The sequence below is a fragment of the Bos taurus genome, chromosome 21, assembly GCF_002263795.3.
Source record: "Bos taurus isolate L1 Dominette 01449 registration number 42190680 breed Hereford chromosome 21, ARS-UCD2.0, whole genome shotgun sequence".
Lineage (NCBI taxonomy): Eukaryota > Metazoa > Chordata > Mammalia > Artiodactyla > Bovidae > Bos > Bos taurus.
The window spans coordinates 41,861,132-41,887,104 of record NC_037348.1 but is presented as its reverse complement, the minus strand read 5'-3'; the positions used below and the strand labels follow the sequence as shown (position 1 = coordinate 41,887,104).

The 25,973-nt window shown below is 35.6% G+C and overlaps 1 protein-coding gene and 1 non-coding gene across 15 annotated transcripts in view; both read left to right on the top strand.

Moving 5' to 3' along the window:
- Positions 1-25,973, top strand: part of HEATR5A (HEAT repeat containing 5A) — a 97,796-nt gene that overhangs the window by 45,790 nt on the left and 26,033 nt on the right. For 9 of the 14 annotated variants that reach the window (XM_010817169.4, XM_010817167.4, XM_010817168.4 and 6 more), the window contains 10 exons: positions 2,181-2,344; positions 2,562-2,737; positions 8,679-8,784; positions 9,400-9,590; positions 11,647-11,803; positions 14,213-14,402; positions 15,287-15,456; positions 17,951-17,977; positions 20,211-20,349; positions 24,022-24,201. In XM_010817169.4, the coding sequence (XP_010815471.1) occupies positions 2,181-2,344; positions 2,562-2,737; positions 8,679-8,784; positions 9,400-9,590; positions 11,647-11,803; positions 14,213-14,402; positions 15,287-15,456; positions 17,951-17,977; positions 20,211-20,349; positions 24,022-24,201 (1,500 nt within the window). The remainder of the gene's footprint in view (positions 1-2,180; positions 2,345-2,561; positions 2,738-8,678; positions 8,785-9,399; positions 9,591-11,646; positions 11,804-14,212; positions 14,403-15,286; positions 15,457-17,950; positions 17,978-20,210; positions 20,350-24,021; positions 24,202-25,973) is intronic. The other 5 variants (XM_024982059.2, XM_024982057.2, XM_010817174.4 and 2 more) reach the window with 1 other exon arrangement.
- LOC112443378 (small nucleolar RNA SNORA62/SNORA6 family) lies at positions 11,282-11,430 on the top strand. Its single transcript, XR_003031705.1, has one exon. It is a non-coding gene; the product is annotated as a small nucleolar RNA SNORA62/SNORA6 family (small nucleolar RNA).

The following is a 25,973-nucleotide window of genomic DNA, read 5'->3' as shown; positions in this document are numbered from 1 at the left end:
TCTCATCCTCTACTGCCCCCTTCTCCTTTTGCCTTCAGTCTTTCCCAGCATCAGGGTCTTTTCCAGTGAGTCAGCTCTTTGCATTAGGTCGCCAAAATATTGGAGCTTCGGCATCAGTTCTTCCAATGAATATTCAGGGTTGACTTCCTTTAGGATTGATTGGTTTGATCTCCTTGCAGTCCAAGGGACTCTCATAGGTCTCCTCTAGCACCACAATTCGAAATCATCAATCAATTTATAGTAAATAAAATACATTAAAAAAGAAAATGTTTCATGTCTTGCTATCTTCTCTCTTCTGAGAAAAATGTCCCTAGTTTCAATGTGTGAGAGAGAATGAGTCCCAAAGATTAGTCTTGGTTCTACTCCAGGGTTTTCTACAGAATACATAATGCAAGTCAATTAGAAATTTGACCATTCCCTGTTTTCCTTCTAGAGTGCATATCTATTGTACACATTGCCTTCCATTATTCCATTCTTAACTCTGTCCAGATAGCACTTTAATCTTGAGTGGTATACCAAGGTATAATTTATCTTATAAAGTTTATAATGTAGGTTTTGCTTTTATTGGGCTCAAGATGACTTCAGAATATTTGAATACTGCATTTGGTAAAAAAAAAAAAAAAAAAAAAAGCTTGCCCTTATTTTGCAATTACTTCTGTACCCTTTCTTATAAATTTCAAATACAATTTTAAGAAAATGTATTGCTACTACTACTGAATACTTTAAGATGCTTGTTTTAAGAGGTGAAAGTTGAAAATGGCCTCTAATGGGAGCATCTTTTTTTTTTTTTTTTAATTTTCAACTAACCAAATTAAGTTAATCATTACTTCAAATCTATTTCTTTTGGGGATTTCCCTGGTGGCCTACTAGTTAGGATTTCAGGCTTTTCTGCAGCCTGGCTTCTGTCCCTGGTCAGGGAACTGAGATCCCACAAACCACTTGGCATGGCTGGAAAAAAAAAGAATTTATATAACTTTTCATCATGGTTGTCCAACAAAAGCAGAATTTTGTCACAATAGTTGCTTAATTTTCTTAAGTTTATGGAACAAAACTTGGGTTCCTAATATTTATTTCCTATCTTAGTTTCGTTATGGATCTGCATTCAAGTATTTTAATTTTCTCCACACTGAAAATTGCTCCTCATTAGCATCAGAAAGTGGTGTATTTTTACAGGAGAAGCATATTTGCATTTTAAAACTGAATCATCTTTAAGTATTTTGTTCAGGGACAGTTAGGCGGCCAGCAGTTACTTTATATGAGAAATGGAGATATACCACTGTTTTCACATTTAGCTGTAGTACCAAACATAGCTTGCATGTTATGCCACCAATAGAATTATTTTCTTGAGTATCACATACTGGTAACTAAACTAACACACTCTTACTTGCTTCATTAAGCTTTTATTGATCCCTGTCCACTGTCCCCAGTTGCTGTGTTTATATAATCTCTCCTTTCTCTAAACATAGCTATATACTCGTTTTTCATCCTCTATGAAGCTTAGTATTTCCTACCTTCATTTTTTAGTTAACGTGTGTGTGTCTTGAGTCTTATATCTTCTTCAAGGGAGGATTGTCCACAGAGAAGTCCCTGTTTAGTAATTACTAAAACATCAAATTATGATAGTGAAATTGTTTAAAACATCCTTAACTCTAGTGATACACAGTGAAATATTTATAGATGCAAGTGATATGCTTCCCAGGGATTGCTCCAAAATAGTATGGAGGGTGATGAGATAGTCAATTGAGAGTACAGGTGAACCGAGATTGATCTAGCTGGTTAGGATGAGTGACAGTCATTTGCTGGGGTGGTGGGGAGTTAGGCTGCCATACTACTAATATTATGCCTGCTTTGTCTGCCTTTGTTACTCTTTTTTCTTTCTGTTTTTATGCTCCATGTCATTTTATTTAAAATGATGGTAGTAGTATTTATTTAGTGCTTAAAATATACATACACACATACTTTGAGATGTTTGTTCTTATCCTTGTGGTCAGCAACACATAGTTGAGCTTTTTATAGGTAGGGCATTTCTCAGGGAGGAGAACAGATTAAAGAGGCTGTGATAGATTAAAGTTAGCTGATAATGCAGTTTAACGTTCACCCTGGGCTCTTTAAACCCCGTTCTCAGACCTGTTAACTGCTATTGCTAAATTGCTAATTGCTCTTTTTCTGTGACTCAACAGGAAACCTCAGTGTTATCCTCAGAGAGCTGGCTGCTGACCTGACCGCCCCTGATATACAGGTGGCCGCATCCGCATTTTTACTCCCACCCCTCTGTCATCAAGATGATCTTCTAATATTAAGTCCTTTGCTACAAGAGACTGACCATAGATTTATTGAAGAACAGGTATGGTCATTTTTCAATAACTCTTGGATTGATTCAACCTATGAACTGTGGTTTAATTTGTTTTTTGTTGTTTTTTTTAAATTGGCCACACTGCACGGCAAGTGGGATCCTCCTTACCCAACCAGGGCACAGAGTGCCAACCACTGGACCACAAGGAAGTCCGGAATAGTCGTTTTAAAACCCTATATGCAATTTTTTTTTTTTTTTTTTCTTTTAGCTCCTGCTTGGTAGTGGTATTGCTTGTGGAAGTCTCGAGTATGACCCTTACTCTATTTACGAGAAAGATGTAGAGGGAGATTCGGTGCCTAAGCCCTTACCTCCAATGCTGTCAGTTACTAGCTCTGCAGTCAAGCTGTTTGGAGTTGTATGCGCTCATGTGGGAGAAGCTCAAAGGTAAACCGTCTTCAGAGGTTCACTTATCCTGAAATGTGTTTCAGGTTTGGTAATTTGTTCAGTGAATGCATAATAGACTGGTAAAAAAGAAGTTGTCAGAAGTTCTCATTAATATAAAAGACTTCTTACAGATGACAGGTGAAGGTGAGATTAAAGGCTCTTGTTTAATTATTCAGTTGGCTAAATATTTAATAAGAAGTAATGAAGTCAGTGATTAAACTGAAAACTGCTAGGCACTATGGTGGATGCAATGCTTTTCCCACATTAACTTCTCATCTAGCTGAAAATACGAATGTAAAACTCAGTGACACAAAAAAACAGTGATTTATGAGCCAGTATTGCAAACAGAAACACTGGTTGTCTGAATAGACAAGATCTCATACTATATCTTCAGTTTCAGAAAAATTAGATTAAAACAGATTAGTCTTCAATTTGGTAGATTCGCTTCACTTGAAATGAACTTTGGTTTTTAAAAATTACAAAGACTGCTAATGATTTCTCATTGAGGGTAACAGGGTAATATCTTTCTTGGGGATCAAAACCTACTACTCATGTCTAGTATCCAGGAAATTCTGTTTTTATCTGAGATACTGAATGGGAACTGAATCTCTCCCATAGGCTGTGCTGGTTAACAGTTTGCAAAGTATTAACTGTCTTCATTCATTCATGTTCCTTCTCTTTGTTTCTTTTATGCTAGACCAGCAGCAATGATAGATCATAGTTTTTATATAATTTTATCAGTTATGTCTTCCAGAGAATACCAATTAGGTAAGGGATTTACCTTGGTCTCTTTGATGAAGAATCGCAGAAATATTTGAGTCTTGTCAGCAACACATTCGGAGAAGGCAGTGGCACCCCACTCCAGTACTCTTGCCTGGAAAATCCCATGGATGGAGGAGCCTGGTGGGCTGCAGTCCATGGGGTCGCTAAGAGTTAGACATGACTGAGCGACTTCCCTTTCACTTTTCACTTTCATGCATTGGAGAAAGATATGGCAACCCACTCCAGTGTTCTTGCCTGGAGAATCCCAGGGACAGGGAAGCCTGGTTGGCTGCTGTCTATGGGGTCACACAGAGTCGGACACAACTGAAGCGACTTAGCAGCAGCAGCAGCGGCAGCAACACATTTCTGAAACAGGCTTTTGGATAGTCTACTTTCAGTGGATAGAAAACAAATAACATTTATGTTGATTTTTAATAACTTCATGTTCTATTTTAACTTACAATAGTACTTAGTATCATATGGTATATGCATATTTTGAAATTAATTTCAAAAGATGATTTGAAATTTGTAACCTAAAATTCACTGTATACTATAACTATAAAGTTAAGACAATATGTGACTAACTTATAAATGAATGCTGTAGCACTAAAAGATGAGAGGAAAATCACAGTGGTCTGGAATTTTTAAAGAATTACTGATGGAGAGAAGATTTGAACTAGCCTGTAACTGTATTATTTTATAGTGCATACAATTAATTTCAAATACTTAATTTGGATTAATACAGCAATAACTGCAGGCTTATGAGCAAAAGATTTAAATTAAGCATATTCTTGAAAGACTCTGTTAAACTCTTTGATAAGTCTCAGATAAAAAGTGGGGGAAAAAGCATACTTCTTACAAATTTTCCTTTTAAAACATTGGTTTTATTGCTCTCCTAGAGAAGGTGATTTTCTTTTTGATTTTACCTAGATTTATTGCCCATTTACAGTTTCAAGGAAATAATTACAGTTTCAAGGAAATAGTTTCTTATTTCTGTTTTTTACAGTTTAATGAACTTTAAAATGTGCCACATTTCTTTTTATCCCACCTGGATAAAAATAACATATAGAATGAATATTCAGGGCAGGAGAGGTCTTGTTTGTCTTAATGAAAATGTTACAACCTAGTAAAGCAAAGCATATTCTCTTTGAATTCTTAACTGAATAAAAATAGTAGGCCGTAGTTTGGAGAGTTTTAAAAGAAGTGGTCTGGCAGGATCCTGCATTTAGCAACTATTAGCAATCTCCAGTGGATGCACTTGAGCACCACAGAGAAACAGACAGCAAAGTTGAGCTTCTAGTTTCCTGTTATCCAGAGATGTTACTTGTTTACAAGGCAGACCCTTCTCTGGGCCATAGATTTGCATCTCTAGAAAAGAAAGGTCTTCAAGTACCTGTATTCAACAAGTGAATGTTTTCAAGTGTTTTGTTGTGGTGGTTATCTTTGTGTTAAAACAGTTTAAAAGAAACTCATAACATGAGGTTGTCCTGAAATTAGAAATAGGTTTTTAGTACTTTATTTATGCACTTAGGAATTAAATTATCTTTAAATCATTGATTATTTTGACTGTAGGATTCTAAAACTAAGAAAACTTTGTATTGATAATTTTAAAGCACTAAAATGTTGAAAGCTCTGGAATATCAAGATATTTTATACAGAGAAGAAATTATTACTGATCTTATACATGTGTTATTTATGGTTACTTTCCAATATATTTTGCACCTAATTACAAAGAATGAATTACTTAATTCATCTGAATTAAGTACCTTGACTGTACATTGCAGTCATTTGGATCATATGTTTTAAAACGTAGGTTCTGATTTAATAGTAATGGTATGCATACCGCATTGGACATTAAAATTTTTTAAACTCCTTAGGTGATTCTGGCATGCAGAGAACAGTGCTAAAAATGCTATAAAGTAATGTACAGTGTAAACTGATGGAGAGAGAGGAAAAGGATAGTTATAGCTCTCAGTAGTAAAAATTTTCCCCATTATACACCCTCTCTCTGAATGTATAAGAAAGGTAAATCAGCATTTTCAATATTTATGTCTTTCCTGTTTACTTAATTACTTGTATGTTTTCATTTCATCCAGACTCAAACGTTTTATTATCTAACTTTGTTCTGAACTAATCAGTTCAGTTCAGTCTCTCAGTCGTGTCCAACTCTTTGTGACCCCATGGATTGCAGTATGCCAGGCTTCCCTATCCATCACTAACTCCTGGAACTTGCTCACACTCATGTCCATTGAGTTGGTGATGCCATCCAACCATCTCATCCTTTGTCATCCCCTTCTCCTCCTGCCTTCAGTCTTTCCCAGCATCAGAGTCTTTTCCAATAAGTCAGTTCTTTACATCAGGTGGCCAAAGTATTGGAGCTTCAGCTTCAGCACCAGCTAATTTTATTAATTATATTAATATGAACTAATAATTATATAATTGATACTACTTAGGAATACAAATTCAGTATTACTAAAAAGTGGTCATCTCCATCTTCCTGAAGAGTCAGAATGTTTTCTTGTGATCCGTGTCAGAATATGGGAATAAAGGCTGGAGAGAAAAGTTTGGGCTCTGGTAGTCTCATTTAGGGTCTTTGGCCTATGTATGTGGGCAAGAAAATAGTACAGGTCAGATTTTATTAAAATATAACAAAATTCTCAAGCTCTAATCTTAAGTATTTTTAGTACTTTCAACATGACACAGTTTCATTATAACAGGTGATTAGGATATGGTCTAATAATGATGTTTTAGGTTTTAAATTCATTGACCATATGGTCAATATGGTTACCCTTAATTTTTCTTCCTGCTGGGCAATTTGGTTATAAATATTTTCTTGAAGCATAATGACTTACATATGGTCTTGGAAAACAGAAAAATTTTATATGATACATTTATTGTGTTAGTTGTAATAAAAATTAGAAATGGCCTAAATATCCCAAACTAGAGAATTAGTTAATTAATTCCAATAGCAATTTAAAATTATTTCAGTATGTGTGGAATCTGAAAAATACAACAAACTAGTTAATATAATGTAAAAGAAGCAGACTCACAGATACAGAGAACAAAACTAGTGGTGACCAGGGGGAGGGGGAGAGCAACATGGGGCAGCAGCTGAGAGGCACAAACTGTCATGTGTGAAATAAGCGACAAGAAGATCCTGTGCAATGCAGGGAATATAGTTGTTTGAAAGTAACTATAACTGGAATGTAATCTTTAAAAATTGTGAATCACTATATTGCTTACTTGTGACTTAGGCAATATTGTATGTCAGTTATACTTAAATTAGAAACAAAATCACAGGAGGTCAAGATAAAAAAGAGAAAAATAAAACTTTCAGTACAATAGTTAATAAGGTGGGATTAATGTTTAGGGAAATAAAAAAGTTATTAACAAAGTATGTATACTGTGAAACCAGTTTTTAAAAAATGATCCATATATCTGGAGAGATAAGACCAAAAATGTCAAAATATGGCTTTCTATTTTTTTGAGGGGGGGGTGGTTTTTTTTTTTTTTTTTTGGCTTTCTAAATGGTGGGATTTGGGGTGAATTTTATTTTTCTTTCTTGTTTTTATTTATTGCAATGAACTGAATTAACCTTGAAATAGGAAATAAATATTTAAATAGACTACTTAAGAGTTACTATGATTTTCCCTAAATTTTTAGTGATTCACTGTGTTTATCCTCTGAATTGATTTTATGTATATTGCTTTCCTCGAGTCATATAATGTAACCTCGCATACCTTCCTTTTTTTCTGACTTAACTTCTTCCACAACTGGGTTTATTTTAAAAAACGTAAGTTCCATATCTATTCTGTTTTGATAACAGAAGTATCCTTTGGAGCAGAACTGTGTTTGGGCTTTTTGGGCTCAACAGAGTAATAGAGATTTAGTTAAGGGCTTTAGAAATATTATTGGAAGTACAGTAGAGTTGAGTAAAAGTATACCCACATGCCATCTTCAGCCAGTCATGCCTGTTTTCACTCACTGGGTTAACCGTAACCCTGCTGCTAAGTCGCTTCAGTCGTGTCCAACTCTGTGCGACCCCCATAGACGGCAGCCCACCAGGCTCCCCTGTCCCTGGGATTCTCCAGGCAAGAACACTGGAGTGGGTTGCCATTTCCTTCTCCAGTGCATGAAAGTGAAAAGTGAAAGTGAAGTTGCTCAGTCATGTCGGACTCTTCGTGACCCCATGGACTGCAGCCTACCAGGCTCCTCCGTCCATGGGATTTTCCAGGCAAGAGTACTGGAGTGGGGTGCCATTGCCTTCTCTGAACCCTAACCCTAACCGTGATTTAAAGGGAGAGAAGGAGAGAAAGGAAATTCAGAGCTCTGAAGCAATGTTTATAAACAGAATAATTGGTGGGGAGAAAAGGGGGTGATTTTTTTTCATGGTTAACATATCTTTAATCTCATCAAATGAATTTAAAAAACTCCTGTGTTATAAGAACATGAAAAACAACTCACATTGTTTTTTAATACATTAAAACCTAACGAGCACATTCAATCCCAGATCAAAAGTGATATGCACATTCATTATAGGTGGAATTATAGAATTGTGAAAATAAGAATATTACTCTGCACTAGTAGGAGAATGGTTGAATAAACTGTAGAATGTGTATAGTAAAATTTGGCTTCCTGAAGAATAAAAATGATTTGAAAAGTGATAAAGAGGTAATGTTAATGAGAAAAGCAAGTGTAAAAACTATGCTATATATAGTATGATCCCCACGTACATGTTTAAGGTATAGTTGGGGTTCAGAAGGTTGTGCTTCTTCTCACAGTGATTCACTGTGAGAAGTCCAGGCTGCCTTTAAAATGAAGCAATGTATTTGAATCCAATAAGTCCTGTTACTAAGAACAAAAATGTTGATGCAGGTAACTTTTAAAATACCCTTTGTTTAGAAAATAGTTGCTGAAATAGCCAGATTTGCCCAGGTAAATCTACATCAAGTGATACATGTTATTTATTTTTTCCTCCCTCAGTGTCATGACACATAGTCAAAATACTTTTGCATTGGTATTAATATATTTTCATTTCCCAAAAGGCTTCAGTGTATTTGACAACAGTTTATCTCATTTTAGTAGCTCCAATAAAATGCAACCAAACAAATTAGTAGTGGATACTTAATACTGCCCTTTGACTTAATTTCTCTTTAAATCTTGTTGTTTCTGATTTTAGGCTTCTTGTATTGGAACAGCTTTTGGACAGTGTAAAGCATACAAAAGGAGCTCGTCAACAAGTAGTTCAGTTACATGTTGTTTCTTCAGTTTCTAGTTTCTTGAAGGTAATTCTATTTTTTTTTAAATTCCCGCTTACTTGATTTTCTTTTTTTCCCCTAATATGTGGCCAACTAAGTAGGTTGAGGGAAGAAGTTTTTAAAAGATGGTTTCCCCTCCCCCCCATTTTTCTTGTTTCAGGATTTGTAATTCCCCTTTTACTTTTTCTCAGAATAAAACTCGCTGGTCAGAAGTCAGACCTATAATACTATTTTAGAAACATGCTTTAACCTACCAAGCCTAATATCGGAGACCTGGGATTGGCAGATTATGGCCTATGGACCAAATCTGGCTCATTGTCGCATTTATGACTTACTGTTTCTGAGTAAAATAGACTTCATTGGTCATTTATTTTATGGAAATCCCTATTAATGTTCTTTGAACACATATGTAGTACAGTGATAATTGATCACCATATTGTTTGCCTGGAGGCTTGAAATTCTAAAGTACTTCATGAGAAAAATTACATTTGTATGTCAGTGTGTGTTTCTGGTGTTTTGATTTTTTTTTTTAAGTAGTAATCACTGAATATGAACATATTTGTTTAACCACAATATATATTCCAAACTGGATAAGAGAATTTACTACAGTTGTAAGTTTGGATTGTTTTTTACATATTTCAGTATGTGGCTGGCTCTAAGGGACATTTGGGTCCAGAAGAAGTGAGAAGACCTGTCCTTGCATTGGTGATGGGAGCCTTAGAAAGTCCCAGCCCCCTCTTGAGATGTGCAGCTGCAGAGGCATGGGCTAGATTAGCCCAAGTAGTTGATGATGGAGCTTTTACTGCTGCATTAGCTCAAGTTAGCTTTGACAAGTAAGTGAATTTCTTACTTAATACTCATGAGATATGTGTCAAAACTGTGTATAGCTTGTTGGAACTTATGAAACTTCTGATTATAACTTTAAAAAACTGAGAAAGGCGTATTTTGTTGTTGTTCAGTCACTCAGTCGTGTCTGACTCTTTGCAACCCCATGGACTGCAGCACACCAGACTTCCCTGTCCTTCACTATATCCCTGAGCTTGCTCAGACTGTTGTCCATAGAGTCGGAGATGCCATCCAACCATCTCATCCTGTGTCATCCCCTTCTCCTCTTGCCTTCAGTCTTTCCTAGCATTTGGGTCTTTTCTAATGATTCAGCTCTTCACATCAGGTGGCCAAAGTATTAAAGCTTCAGCTTCAGCATCAGCCTCAGCCCTTTCAATGAATATTCAGGGTTGATTTCCTTTAGGATTGACTGCTTTGATCTCCTTGAAGTCCAAGAGACTCTGAAGAGTCTTCTCCAACACCATATTTCAAAAGCTCAGCTAGGGTTAGGGTTAGGGTTAAAGTGGAACCCCCACCCCCACCCCCGCTGCCTTCGACTGCTTTTCTTAGAACATAAAACTATTATTAGTATTTTTACTTTGGTTTTTGTTTTTATATGAGAAAGATCACTGTCTATATGAGTGATGTAATAGGCCACCAATAGACTCTGGGAGTAAGAAACTTAGGGAGTTTCATCATATAAAATATAGATGATAGGTAGTAAAACAATCTACTGGAAAGAAAAAAGGCTGCAGATCAGGAAACATAAACTGTATGTTCATTCCTACCAGCTTTGTAACCATGAGCTGGTTGTTTAATCATCTTAACCTGTTTTTCTCTGTTTCAAATAGAAGTTTATTAATGATGCCCTGCCTGCTAAGAATGTTAAGGTGAATGAGAAAATAAATATGAAAGTAGTATGAAAAAATAAAACAACTGCAGATGCTCATGGTTATATTAGTTATATATGTATATAAAGTTAGTAGCTGTGCTAGTAATGCAGAAGGCACTTTGACCTTCTAGTCTCCTGAGTATGTATGTCTTGATTTGGTTATGAACTCTATATCTCTTGTCAGATTGCTAACTTGGTTCTAATTCCAACTCTTCCATTTAATAGTTGGTTACTTCATAAGAGTTCTTTGGCCAAAATGACTCAGTCGTTTTGATTTCCTCATTTGTGAAAAGGAACTGATAATAGTATGAATCTCACGATTCCTGAGAGGATTAAAGGACCCAATATAAAGTGTGTAAACTAGAATACAGTGAAAACTCCGGATGAATAATAAGTTCTCTTACTTTATTTCATTTTAAATCAAAGTTCTTGAGCTGGAACTCTATATGGAATTAGTATCTCTGCAGTGAGAGTTTTAAAAATATAACTTAATGATAAGGTAATAATGCATGCCATATGAATTTAGTGTGTATTTCTGAAAGACATTGAAATTGTTTATATTTAAATAATTATTATTAGTAATGTGATGACATCTAAAATTTTTTTTTATGTATTCTTGGCTGTGCTGGATCTTCATTGCTGTGTGTGGGCTTTCTCTAGCTGCGGCACGCGGGGGCTACTCTCTAGATGTGATGTGCGGTTTTCTCATTGCAGTGGCTTCTCTTGTTGCAGAGCATGGGCTCTCGGGTGTGTGGGCCTCAGTAGTTGCATCACATATGTGAAGACATTTTTATTTAAAATATTTTTCTTGCACATTGTTAGAGCTTGGGGTTGAGGCCGTTGGCCGGTGAACTCTCAAGTGTAGGTAGTGTGCTACACGAGCGGCAAGTTTTCGCTAACGCCACAAGGGTCTCTGGCCCAATGAGTGGAGTTGGATAGTAATACTTGCTACAAAAGTATGATTTAAAAAAAAAAAAGAAAAAAAAAAAAAATAAAATAAAATATTTTTCTTTTCAAGATACCTTTCAAGTTATTTCAGAATTTTTTTGTATCAGTTAACTGTAAATGTATTTCTGAATTTTGCAGCTCTTTATATAAAAAGTTTCCCTAAGTGACTGCATGCATTGGTCTATTGCAGTAATTATCATTTATTTTCGTTTCCATAATCACAGACTGAAATCAGCAAGGGATGCAGTTACCAGAACAGGACACTCATTGGCTTTGGGATCCCTACATAGGTACTTAGGAGGAATAAGTTCTCAACATTTGAATTCTTGTGTTGGAATCCTTTATACTTTGTCTCAGGACAGTACCTCACCTGATGTGCAGGTGAGTACACGATTGATTTGTAGATAATGCCTATTATGTTGTATTGACCATTACTAATTTATATAATAATTCTTGCTCCGTAATAAAATTAAAACTGTTGTTAACCTCAGTGGATTTTTAAAATTCACATATCACTATCTTTACTTCATACTCAATACCTAAAGTCAAATTCAGTATCAGTTTCTGAAAATGGATCTGCCTTCTGTCTTAAAATAACATCTACTATCTTGTGGAACTTAACAGGCACCAGGCATTGTATTACATTTTTCTAAACATATTAATGTATTTAATCTTCACAGTTATCTAGGATGTATATTCCCATTATATAGAAAGAAAACTGAGGCTTATGGAACCTAAGTTACTTGCTCACACTTACAACCACTAATATATTGTGGAGTCAGGTGAAGAATATAAGTCATGGACTTTAAACTCATGTTCTTAACCACTTTACCATATTATTATACATAACTTATTCATTTCTGCCAGTCATCATTCTCCTGAGATCTTAATCACATCTTGAATGATGGTTGTGCTTCCTGCTCTTCTGGTCCCCTTATTGTATCTCTGTCCCCCTTGTGTGACCCTGATTACTATAGTGGACTTCCCTGGTGGCTCAGATGGTAAAGCGTCTGTCTACCATGTGGGAGACCTGGGTTCGAGCCCTGGGTTGGGAAGATCCCCTGGAGAAGGAAATGGCAATCCACTCCAGTACTGTTGCCTGGAAAATCCCATGGACAGAGGAGCCTGGTAAGGCTACAGTCTATGGGGTCGCAAAGAGTCAGACACGACTGAGCGACTTCACTTTCAAACTTTCAATTACTATAGTAGCCTCCTACCTGGTCACTTTATTTTTAGGTTCTTTACAACTCTACCTAGATATGAAGCCAGAAGTCTTTGCCTGGGAAATTTTCATCTTGCCACTTCCCAACCAAAAAGCTGAGGATACTGCTTATTGCTTCTTCAATCAACTCATTGAAGTCCCATCAACTGACTCAGAAGCTTTTTTGGTTTTTAACCCAAAGTACTGATCTTCTCCTAAGATGATCTTCCTGCTTTCCTCCCACATGTCATTCTCATATCTGTGCTGGGGTTTTTCCTATTGCTCTTCTTTCTATTCCTATTTTATAATCCACATTTTTTAGTACTGTAAGATCCAGTTTAACCACCACCTTGTCAAACTTCAGCATCTAACATGGGTCTCATTCTTTGAATTACCATATCACTAATAGTTTTTTTCACATCATCTGTTACTTGAGTTGATTTATAAGGTATTCCATCCTTTCTTCATTCCTTTAATACAGTACTTTTTGCTTCTATTTATTATATTTCTCCTCTTCCCCTTCAAAAAGTCTGTTCTGAACAGACTCCTTTTCTATTGAGTCTCTTTTGTTGATTATTAGATTTTTCTTTCTGTGGCATCCAGTGTCATCAGTCTGACTCTTCTTGATTGCTGCCATTCTCACCTAATGGGAGCTCATCATTTTACCATTTAAAAATACTGTAAGCTTTTTTTACATATTTGTTGAAAAGTGGGGTAAAACTTTCTTAGTTGATTTCCTAAAGGGAGAACTTTTTAGATACTTGTTGTTATAGGAAGTTCAAGCATACATAAAAGTAGAGAACATGCTATAAGGAACCTATTAAACCCACCATCCAACTTCACTGATTATCAGTGATATTGGTGTTGCCTGATTTTATACTTCATGTCAGTGGAACCATACAGTATATACTTTTTTATGTTTGGCTTTCTTCAACATTGTGTTCCAAGAGATTTGTATTATTTCCTGTAGTTGAGATCCTGTTGAATCTTTTAAAAATTTGAATTTTTATTCGCTGTATAGATTAAGCAGTAAATAATTTTCAACACACTAGATTTAGTTCAAGCCGTTAGCTAAAGAACCAAACACGATTCTGGAATTCTCAGTTCTGAGATATATCCATATGTGTGCGTGCTAGCTAAGTCGCTTCAGCTGTGTCCGACTCTTTGAGATGCTGTGGACTGCAGCCCTCCACGTTCCTCTGTCCATGGGATTGTCTGGACAAGAATACTGAAGTGGGTTGCCCTTACCTTCTCCAGGGGATCTGCCTGACCCAGGGATGGAACCCTCATCTCTTGTGTCTCCTGCATTGGCAGTCAGATTCTTTACCACCAGCGCCATCTGGGAAGCCCCTGTATCCATGTATGCCATTCTAAATTGGACATTTGTCTCTCAGTTGTTTTTTTACTGGTATTTACATTTTTTTTCTTCAACTCCTGAAGTTCCTTGTTTCTCTCTCCAAGTTAGTAATAACACACACTTGACTGTGATACTACTTTATCACTCATTTCAACAAAAGAACAGTTCGTAGTGTTTTTGTGTTTCTTAATGCTGCTATAACATTTTTAACTGTTTTTCTCTGTCTTCACAGACCTGGGCACTGCATTCTCTCTCATTGATAATTGATTCTGCCGGCCCACTCTATTATACACATGCAGAACCAACCCTTTCTCTTATTATGATGTTGCTGTTAAATGTGCCTTCTACTCATGCTGAAGTTCACCAAAGTCTAGGTCGCTGTTTGAATGCCCTTATTACTACATTGGGTCCAGAGCTACAAGGTATGTATAGCTGCTTTTGTGATATTTTACATAAAAATATATGCATAAAAATGAAAAGTTTCTCTCATTGACTCAAACACTTCTCAATAAAGTGAAGTTTAGCAGAATGTTCTTTCAAAAATATGGGCAGAATATTGAGAATAATCTTGGGAAGACTGACTTCTTAGTGATGACATAATAGAAAAAAAAAAAACAAAAACATAGAAATTTAAGCTTCACCAACCATTAGTTAGTTGGATGACTTGGGAAAACTTTCACGTCTCTAAGCTTTAGTTTCCTCTTCTGTCAAATAAGAGAAGAGTTGCAAAACCCTTGTAATTGGCACACAGTAAATGCTCAGTATATTTTGTTAAAATAAATGCCAATCAGATTTCTCTTATCTTGTAAAGATGCGGACCATATTTAGAAGGATAATGTCTTAAAAATACTTTCCTTAACAAGTTAAATGACAAACATAAAAAGGAATAGTTTCAAAACCTCTTATCTCTTATAAGATACGAATGACTAAGCCCCAAAACTCAGTTATTCTGATCTATTCAAATGCAAAATACATGATTTTAATATATAAAAGCAACCCTCAACTAATACGAGCAGGGTTATTATTAGCAGTTTCTAACTCTACTTTTCATGAAAATTTGATGTGAACTGCAGTCTTCAGTTCTTTGCCTAATGATTTGTGTTGCCATGAACCTTTCAGACTAAAAATAACTAACATTATCTAAAAACTTATAACCTGGATTATCCCTCCTTCTGAAGAAGAAATTTACTTCACAGAACCTCAAGTTTAAAATTAGAGGAAAAAAAAGAAATTTTAAGCCCAGTAATATGTGTTTCAAGGGTAATGATTTTCTAGGCCGATTTAAAGCTTTCTGCTTTCATCTTAGGTAACAGCACTTCTGTTTCTACCCTAAGAAGTTCCTGTCTGCTGGGTTGTGCAGTGATGCAAGATAACCCAGACTGCCTTGTCCAAGCTCAGGCCATCTCTTGCCTTCAGCAGCTTCATATGTTCGCTCCACGACATGTCAACTTGTCTAGCCTGGTCAGCTGTCTCTGTGTGAGTATAAAACTGCATATGTCGTTAGTTTCTTTTATTGGAAATTTAAATTTATTTGTTAATCTCTCGACCATATACAATAGTTATTTTCCCTCAATTTTAGTCTTTTTGGGGGAGGGTGTGGGGTAACTTCATATAATCGTATCTTAAACTGCTCATATATTTATTCACTTTCCCTTCCATTAATGTTAAACTTAGTATTTGGAATATTGATTCATTAATACTGAGTGCTAACATCCCAGGTACTGTATAAATGCTGTAGGACATGGAAATATTTATGTGGTAATAGCAATTTTTTTCCTACTTCTTCTTTTTCCTGTTTTCCAAACTTACATATAAAGTTATTTTCATCCCAGATGAAATATTTTTCCTGAATATTCTAGCAGTGTATGCTTCAACATCTGGGTTCTAACAGTGTGTCTAATGAACATAGAAAGGTGAAGGTGATCAATACAGTGTTCTGATTAGGTGGTTCATGATCATCAGTGGTTTTAAGATTTACTGTGAGCATCACCAGTTTCTATCTGGACTTGCCTGAAAAAGTTACAGTTGGAGTTAAAACTTAAGACCATTGATTTTCAACTTTTTCTGCCCTTGTGATGTTTACAGCACCCTCCCCTTAGTAACATGATAGTTGAGAATCATCACTGTAGACAAGACCTGTCATTTTCAAACTTGAGACAAAATATGCAGCATTTCAAACCTTGAAAGAACCCGCAAACATTATTAAAACCAACATTCTCAATAAAAATATAAAGAGCAAAAAGTGAAATATTTTGCCCAAGGTAATATATCTAGGTATTAGTAGCTTTGAGTCTAGAACCAGCTTTCTGAACTCCTTCTCCAGTCCTCATTTCATTATTTCATGTTTACTTGGTAGTTATGGATACCTCTTAACTCTGCCCCCTCCTAGCTCTGTGGCCTTAGGGATGGCCCATAACCTCCCCCAGCCTCATCTTTCCTGTCTGTAAAACACAAGGGTTACACAAGATGCCACCTGTAAAGGCATGGGTCCTCGACACTTAATAACCACTCAGTAAATTGTAGTTGTTTTTGTTTTCTTAACATATAACTTAGATGTAGAATTTTATTTATCTTCATATTGATTTTCATAGTCATAATTATCTAAGACTCTTAAGGAGAGAAGATGACTGACTTTCCTGATAGAAACTTCGGTTTCTGTCTGTATTAAACATTTATTAGAGAATATAGCACCTCCTGGAAAAGAATATTACCTTTATCATTCAGCAACTTTTCCCAGTAATATTGCTCTTTATATTCGAAGAACCATTGCCAACATTAATTATTGAAAGATAACCCACTCCTCTGCAAGTTGACCTAACTTTCTGCTCTCCATTTAAATATATCAATACTACCCTTTTTTCCTTCTTGAATCATAGTAGAAAATTTCCATTAATAACCATTTAAAATTTCTTCTTTAACTAATACATGAATTTATTCATTAAGTAGAGTTTATTGAGAAATAAAGAGCATAACTAATTCCTAATGAATTAATTCTGATTGCATTCATTACTCTTTTGTTTTCCCAGACTAAGAAGGTTATATACAAAGAAGAATAGACACTGTTCTCAGATTTTTTCTTTTAGGTACATTTAGAGCCACTGAGAAAATCAGAAGCAACAATTACAGATCTTATTCATGTTACTCATAATACTTAAGCTATAAAATAATTTTTTTAATACAGAAATTCAAAAATTGCTATCACTATGGTGTGTTAATTTTGTAACTTAAAATTTTGGTTAGTAAAGCTTTTATCCTAAATTTATTATATTTTAAAGTATGCCCTGTAATAATAAAATTGCTTCTGCTTTCCTATTAATAACTTTATGTTCAGGTTTTCTTTTCTTCATAGAAATTAATTATTTAGCATGAAGTGTTTTCATATTAACTGAAACTCTCTGAATATTCAGAATACATTTAATCATTAGAAAAGAATCTTACTATAAAGGATTTTCTTCTAACTGCATGCTATTTAACTTCCATTCTGAACTTGGCCTTAGCTACACTTGCAATTCTCACTACTCACAGTTTTAAAACTTGGCTTCCAAGAGTAAAAAAATCTATAACTTGTGATGAGGTAAACGATTAACTTTGTCTCTTATGGGACACCTGTTCATGTGAAGGTAATCCAGATCACTCCTTTCACACTGATGTCTACTTGATCTGGTTTTATTACTAAGGCTTGATGAAAGATTCCAAAGGAAAACCTAATTAAACAAATGTGCATTTTGAAATTACTGTATTTTTGTTATCTATATCTTGAGTTGACTGTTTTTAAAATCTTAGCTCAACTCATGTTTTAAGATGGAAAATGAAGTATTTATGGCCTATCTTTAAAGCTGAAGCTAAGCCAATTTGAATGATAGCTCTATCAACATGTATATTTTAATGCTTAGGTGACTGTTGTCAGAGTCATCCTGGTGTTTATCTTTTGGTTTTTGTCATGACCAGTCTGTCGTTTGTTTTTGTGCAGGAGATCTTGTTGGATAATTCTGTGTTGGTAGGTCCCTGACCCCCGATTCCTAACTTTATTTGAGGTTTGCAGTGCTGTTTCTTTGTGTCCACCCGCCCCCGGCCCTTTTGGTTGTAGATGTTCTTCTTTTCCTCTGCATCTCTCTGTTTAAGCTAACCATTAATGCAAAGTCCAGTGTGTGTGGCATGTTACATGGTGTTAACTTAATACCAGCGTAAACAAATCCTCCCTAACCTTCTCCAGCTGGTGCACTCACTCTTTGCATTTAATTTTGCATCATTTTGATTTAATATATTCATTTCAGAAAGGAATTGAACATATAGTTTGATTTTAATTTCTGTATTTTGCCTGCTTGATTGTTTGCCTTAACCCGCTCTGTTCTTCTTCCCAATATAAATGCTGGAGAATGACATGGAGATATTAAGCGTCCCATTTTGTTTTGTGTGACAGTCCTTAATATATTTTCTACTGAATAAGTAGAGTACTTTTGAGCATGCTTTTTCTAAAAGATTGTATGACCAGCCTGAATAAATGCTGCACCTGCCTTGAATTATATGCTTGTATATGCTCCAGTTAATACAGCTAGTAGATTCATTAACTTTTCTTTAAAATTGTCTTTAGAGTGCTTCTTTGCTATTGTTGTTAAATACAGCCTTAATCTTGGGCATGAATAAACTTAATCTTTTTACATTTTAAGTTCTCTGTTAGCCTGTGTACGAGTTTCTAACAGCAAAGTTCTTAAACATGACTAGAATGACATAACCTTGAAACTTTGTGAATGACATTCCTGTCTTTCCACTGTCCATGACATGTACTCGAGGGTATAATAGAACATATTTATAAAGCAGACCTCATCCATATATTTCACTGATAGTATGTTTACAAACTTTGTCTTTTAGCTGATGATAAAATTAAGGGTTTAGCCCTCTTTGCATAGGGTCATGTGCCAGAACCCTCCACCACTGCCTACTCTTTTCTCAGAAGTGTGCCTCTGCTCTTTTTGGCAGACTCACCTGCCTCAGTCATGCCTTTCCCACATAAGCCAGATCTAAAGGCGCTTATAAGAATTATGCCATTATTTCTCAAATGCCGCTTGGAAAATCACTGTTGAAGACATTTATTGTCATAAGCCACACCAAACTGGTCTTTATTTTCATAGTTGGAATGAAATAAATTTTAAAATCTCTAGGCTTTATTCTACTTATGAAATCACCTTTGACTTGTTTTAATTACTCATTTAAGGTATATCACCATTTGTACTATCATTTACCCTCAGTAGATGCAGCTTATTGAGATTTACATTGTTTAAATACTTCTCAGTAAAAAGAATATGTATTGAGTCTGTCATTCGAGAAGAAATATTCTCTATCATGAAGATATTTAGATATCTGTGTACATATATGTATATCCACATATAAGTAGATATGCATGTATAAAATTTGCTATCTATAATGTCTCTAGAGAGCACTTTTGGTGAATATGTTTTCTGAGTTAAAACTCTTTCTGCCTTTATTTGAAAATGCATTTACTTACTCTCTATGGCATCTGCATAAACTATTGATAGAGGCTGCATTAATAATAGCTATAGCTAATGTTTAATTGCGCATACTTACTATTTGCCAGGTACTGTGCTAAGCACCTTTGCATGTTTCTTTGTGTTGACTTTACAGCAGCCCTGTGAGATAGGGTAGTGTTATTTTCATATAATAAATGAGGAAACTGAGGCACAGAGAATTTAAATAATTTGCCCGTGGTCACATAGCTAGTAAGTCATGGATATAGGACCCAAACTGAGACAGTCTGACTCTAGAGCCTCCATTTTAATCACTATGCTACAGTGCTCATATAGATTTATATAAACTTGGAGATTCATAAAATATAATAGTATATAGTTCCACGTAAAACATAACAGTATATGGTTCCATGAGCACTTGTATATACAGTAGTGTATAAGCTGCAAATAAATTCTTTTTCAGTGGTATCCCTTTGTCTCTCAAAACTGTTTTACTCATATACATTTTATGTCTTCTAACATTGTCAAGAGACTTTTGCTTGGGTTTGTTTATGAATATTGCATAATAAGTACATGTATTACTCCTTAAGCTATTTCTAAGTTATTTAGTAAAAAATACGTGCTAAGATAGTTGAAGAAATCTCTGTATATCTAATGAATCAGGAGGGGTCCAGTGAGTAATCTGTTAGACTTTTTGAATGTCACCAAGAATTTCGGTTCCTTTACTTCCCAAATGGTATTTTTCAGGTGAATCTCTGTAGTCCCTATTTGTTACTGAGACGAGCAGTACTGGCTTGTTTATGTCAGCTTGTTCAGAGAGAAGCAGCTGAAGTTTCAGAGCACGCTGTTATGCTTGCTAAGAACAGCAGAGAAGAACTGACTCTGGGTAATTCTCTTTATCAGTATTATCTCCAGCTCAGATGATTATTTTAATCCTAAAGCTTCTCTAGAGACATGAGTTTTTAAAGGGAAATTTAAAAGTTAGTATATAATATCTTAAATGTGCTATAAGTGACGGTTGCTAAACAGTTATCATTCCAACCAGTGATTTTACTGGTTAAAAGCAGTGGTTTTCAAACAGGCTCCCCACAGCAGCAACATCCAACTCACCTGGGAATTTGTTAGAAATGCAAATTCTTGGGCTCCATCCCAAGTCTAAGGCAGAAATGGGGGAGTAGCGCCCAGTGATCTGTTACTTATTCCCCACTAACGGTAGTATGTACTGACGTCTGAGGGCTGTTGGTTTTGGACCAGTTTTTTTACAATGGATTGAAATTGCATTTAGGCCTGAAGTCATTTATGATATGTGCCTTTCTTCCCCTCAAATCTAATTGAATAAAATTTCTCATAGATGAATCTGCTTCAAATTAAAGGATTTCTTTGCCCCGTCTATGTTTTAGAGCTGAATTAAAGGACTTCTTAGCCAGTAAGGTTTTAAGTGTATCTCTTCATTTTAAAATCATATAACTAACACAAACATGTGTATAAATTCAGACTACAAAAATAGAAATGATAATGTCTTATACTTTTAAAATATATAGTTTCCAAAGTGCTCAATAAAGGACAGAAATGGTATGGACCTAACAGAAGCAGAAGATATTAAGAAGAGGGCAAGAATACACAGAAGAACTATACAAAAAAGATCTTCACGACCCAGATTATCACAATGGTGTGATCACTCACCTAGAGCCAGAAATCCTGGAATGTGAAATCAAGTGGGCCTTAGGAAGTAGCACTACGAACAAAGCGAGTGGAGGTGATGGAACTCCAGTTGAGCTATTTCGAATCCTAAAAGATGATGCTGTGAAAGTGCGCACTCGATATGTCAGCAAATTTGGAAAACTCAGCAGTGGCTGGAAGAGGTCAGCTTTATGGACTATGCAAAAGCCTTTGACTGTGTGGATCAATAAACTGTGGAAAATTCTGAAAGAGTTGGGAATACCAGACCACCTGACATGCCTCTTGAGAAACCTACATGCAGGTCAGGAAGCAACAGTTAGAGCTGGACATGGAACAACAGACTGGTTGCAAATAGGAAAAGGAATATGTCGAGGCTGTATATTGTCACCCTGCTTATTTAACTTCTATGCAGAGTACATCATGAGAAATGCTGGGCTGGAAGAAGCACAAGCTGGAGTCAAGATTGCCGGGAGAAATATCAATAACCTCAGATATACAGATGATACCACCCTTATGGCAGAAAGTGAAGAGGAACTAAAGAGCCTCTTGATGACAGTGAAAGAGGAGAGTGAAAAAGTTGCTTAAAGCTCAACATTCAGAAAACTTAAGATCATGGCATCTAGTCCCATTACTTCATGGCAAATAGATGGGGAAACAGGTCAGACTTTATTTTTCTGGGCTCCAAAATCACTGCAGATGGTGATTGCAGCCATGAAATTAAAATACGCTTAGAAGGAAAGTTATGACCAACCTAGATAGCATATTAAAAAGCAGAGATATTACTTTGTCCAAAGAGGTTCATCTAGTCAAGGCTATGGTTTTTCCAGTAGTCATGTATAGATGTGAGAGTTGGACTATAAAGAAAGCTGAGCATCAAAGAATTGATGCTTTTGAACTGTGGTGTTGGAGAAGACTCTTGAGAGTCCCTTGGACTGTAAGGAGATCCAACCAGTCCATCCTAAAGGAGATCAGTCCTGGGTGTTCATTGGAAGGACTGATGTTGAAGCTGAAACTCCAATACTTTGGCCACCTAATGCGAAGAGCTGACTCATTTGAAAAGACCCTGATGCTGGGAAAGATTGAAGGCAGGAGGAGAAAGGGATGACAGAGGATGAGATGGTTAGATGGCATCACTGACTCAATGGACATGAGTTTGGGTAAACTCCAGGAGTTGGTGATGGACAGGGAGGCCTAGCATGCTGTGGGTTCATGGGGTCACAAAGATTCAGACACGACTGAGCAACTGAACTGAACTGAAATTTCTATCACATTTTTAGAAAGTCTCAGACTTCACAGAGCTTTCCAATATCTAAAGCTGTCAGATCCATAATGTGTTTACTGTTATTCTGTGCTCTTTAACTTAGTTTTATTATTATATTAAAACCTTGGCTCTGACTTACTCTATCAGCATTGCTGAACTTGTATACTAGTCATCAAATAGGTTGAAGAACTTGTTTGTAGATTATTCTGTGATCAATTAACCAGAGAAATTGTAATCTTCTAACCATGTATGGTATTCTCCCCATAGTGACCTTTAACTTATATTAACTGCTGAAATTATCTATATTTGTTGCTTTAGGATTTATTATGGTAATATGCTGGTATATAATTATTGAATAAGCTATGTGGGTAAGATAGTAAAGGATTCATTATATAATTCCTTATTAAAATTTTTATAATTTTTCAAACCATGGAAAAGTAGGAAGAAATATGCAAGTGAACACATAGACTCACCTACTTCGTATGTTTGTAACATTGACTTTGTGTATCTCTCAGTATAATACATAAGCCTCTTGCCAAACCATCTGAAAGCAGGTTGCAGGCATCATGACTCTTTACCCCTAAATACTTATCTGCGTCTTTCAAGAAGGACATGCTCCTGCTTGACCACACGTTATTTCCAAACCTAGTAAAATCAGCATTTAGTATTTTCATAGAATTTGTAGTTCTCACGTAAATTTCCTGTATATTAAAAAAAAAAAAATGTCCTTTATAAATTCCTTTCCCCCCCTCATGCCCACACCCCACCCCCAAATTTAGGATCCAATCATGACTCATACGTTACATTGGGCTGTTCTAACTTTTACACCCGTGATCAGAAACATTCCTACCACCTCCTTCTGATCTTTAAAAGATAACTAAAAGATCACTAAAAGATCTTTAAAAGATAACTCTTCTTTTAAATAGTCTAAGAGTAGCATAATCTTTAGAAACTAAATGCTTTCGTAATTGCCAAATGAGTTAAATCCACATAAGAAAATGTACTTGTTCTTTTTATGTTTCCAGAGTTAGAGGAAATAGATACTAGATCAAGGCTTATATTTCTTTTTTGAAATGATGTATTACTTTGCAGTGAGAATATTGTGTAGTAATTTATATTAATTCAATAGTATTCTTAGATCCACTGTAGCTTAGTTGTAGTAATTAAACACTCTTCTCCATTTAATAGTTGTTTTCTGAGTTTTACTCTCATGTTAATAAATTTAAAGCCTTTATACCAGAATAAGTAATGCTTAATTATGATTATTTATTTGAATTTAAAGATAAAATAATCATTCCAAGAAACACTATAAATTTTTAGAAGTATTGCATGCTAATTGGGTGAAAATGTTTACCTGATAAGGAAAACATATTAGTAAACTCAAAGATTTATCTTTTAATGACATTGTATAAAAAATAACTTGGCAGTGTTGTGAATAATAATCGAACTTTAGTTGTGAACTAAAACAGACCTCAGTAGACTGAGGGTGCCGTACGTGGACCAGTTCTTTAGAGTGTATTTGCATGTAATATTTTTAATAACCACTGAATATGTGTGCTTCTCATATGGCAGTTTTGTTTTCTATATTACTTAGATCATCGATTTTCTTCTTGTCAGATGCTAACATCAGAGAAGTGGGCCTTGAAGGGGCCTTACTGACCTTACTTGACAAAGAGACAGATCAGAAATTATGCCATGACATCAAAGAGACTTTAAATCATATGCTCACATCTATGGCAGTGGATAAACTCTCCTTTTGGTTAAAGCTTTGTAAAGATGTACTTGCTGCATCAGCTGGTAAGTACTGGTGATTACCAGCCAACATAATAAAACTGAAAGTAAAAGTGTTATATAAAATTGTCTGCTAGTGATAATTTATTAATTTGGATATTTGGGGTAAAACTGTTGCTTTTCTTTAAGTGAAGATTCTAATGCTAGTCTTTAAGTCCAGCACTTAAAGCTTACTTTTTTTTTCTCTTATAATTGTGTTAGAGTCTTTAAAATTTGTATCTTTGGACTAAGAGAGACAGTGAGTGAGAAAGAAAGAAGATAGGAACCATTTCTGTTCCAAATACTGTACATACTATGTATCATTTCCTCTTTTAACCATCTTATGAGTAGGCAGTAGTGTTCCATTTTACACAAGGGAAAACAGGGCGTGCAAAGGATAAGTAATTTTCCCAAAGACACACACATATTCAAGCCTTAGCCTGCATGACTTTAACATCTAACTTTTCATTATATTTCAGTAGCTCTCAACTCAGTTACTTAAGCCTTATAATTAATGTAGCTCTGGTCTCAAAGGAAGAAAGGTACTGTAAAATCTGGCTTTTTTTTTTTTTAGTATTCTTCTCTGTCCACCTTTGTTCTTGTTGGTACTCCTGTCTTTCAGTTACTGACACTTGTCTTTCCACCATTATGTTGTACATGTTTTCCTTTCTTGATGTTTTCTTCTGTCCCCAGAAGAAAGAACTTAAAAGGACTTCTTCAAAAGAAAAACTACAAGTGCATAGATTGGTGACCTATCTTCTTTAAAATTTTATAGTCACTATGTGAAGTTAATACTCAATTTACTTCACTGTTTATTCTTTTTATCCTTTGTCGTTTACCTCTACCCCTTTTTATTCGAAAAACATAAATTTCAGTCTCTATTGATGTCTTCAGTCTCCATTGATGTTTTAAGATGGGTTTGCCTTAACTTTATAACATCTTTGCTATCTGTTGTATCACACTCAAAAAAGGTTGACATAAAAGATAATTTAAGAAAAACAAGTTGGTTTATGTTATAAGTTGCATTTTAAGTTGAGTTAAATAGTTAATAAGTCAGCAATTAGTACTCTTGCCTGGAAAATCCCATGGATGGAGGAGCCTGGTGGGCTACAGTCCATGGGGTCATGAAGAGTCAAGACACGACTGAGCAACTTCCCTTTCACTTTTCACTTTCATGCTTTGGAGAAGGAAATGGCAACCCACTCTAGTGTTCTTGCCTGGAGAATCCCAGGGATGGGGGAGCCTGGTGAGCTGCCGTCTATGGGGTCACACAGAGTCGGACTCGACTGAAGTGACTTAGCAGCAGCAGCAGTATAATATTAAAGGGAAATAATTCCTTAATTACTGGCTCTGTTGCTGCTGCTGCTGCTGCTGCTGCTAAGTCACTTCAGTCGTGTCTGACTCTGTGTGACCCCATAGATGGCAGCTAGTCATCTGGATAATTTGTGATTGTAAATACACCAATGGGTCTATCCTGAGGAAGTATTTTTTGGACATTTTTGTGGATTCAGGAACCTTCTTAAATTCATTCAAGGGCCCAGTGTTAACATATCTAGTTCTGTCCACCATACTCCCTACCACAGAATGCTGTGCTTCCTTGAGTATATCCATCTTCATACAGCGGATTGATAATTATTCTAGTATCATATTCAGTCTTTCACTTTAAATATAATTTAATGGCTTCATCATTTTTTAAGAATAGTTTTTTAGCGTTTCTCGAGGTAAGCACTGTTACCAGTAGTCATTAGACATGATTATTTTACGTCGTTAAAAGATGTATGATTGATGAACAGTATGAT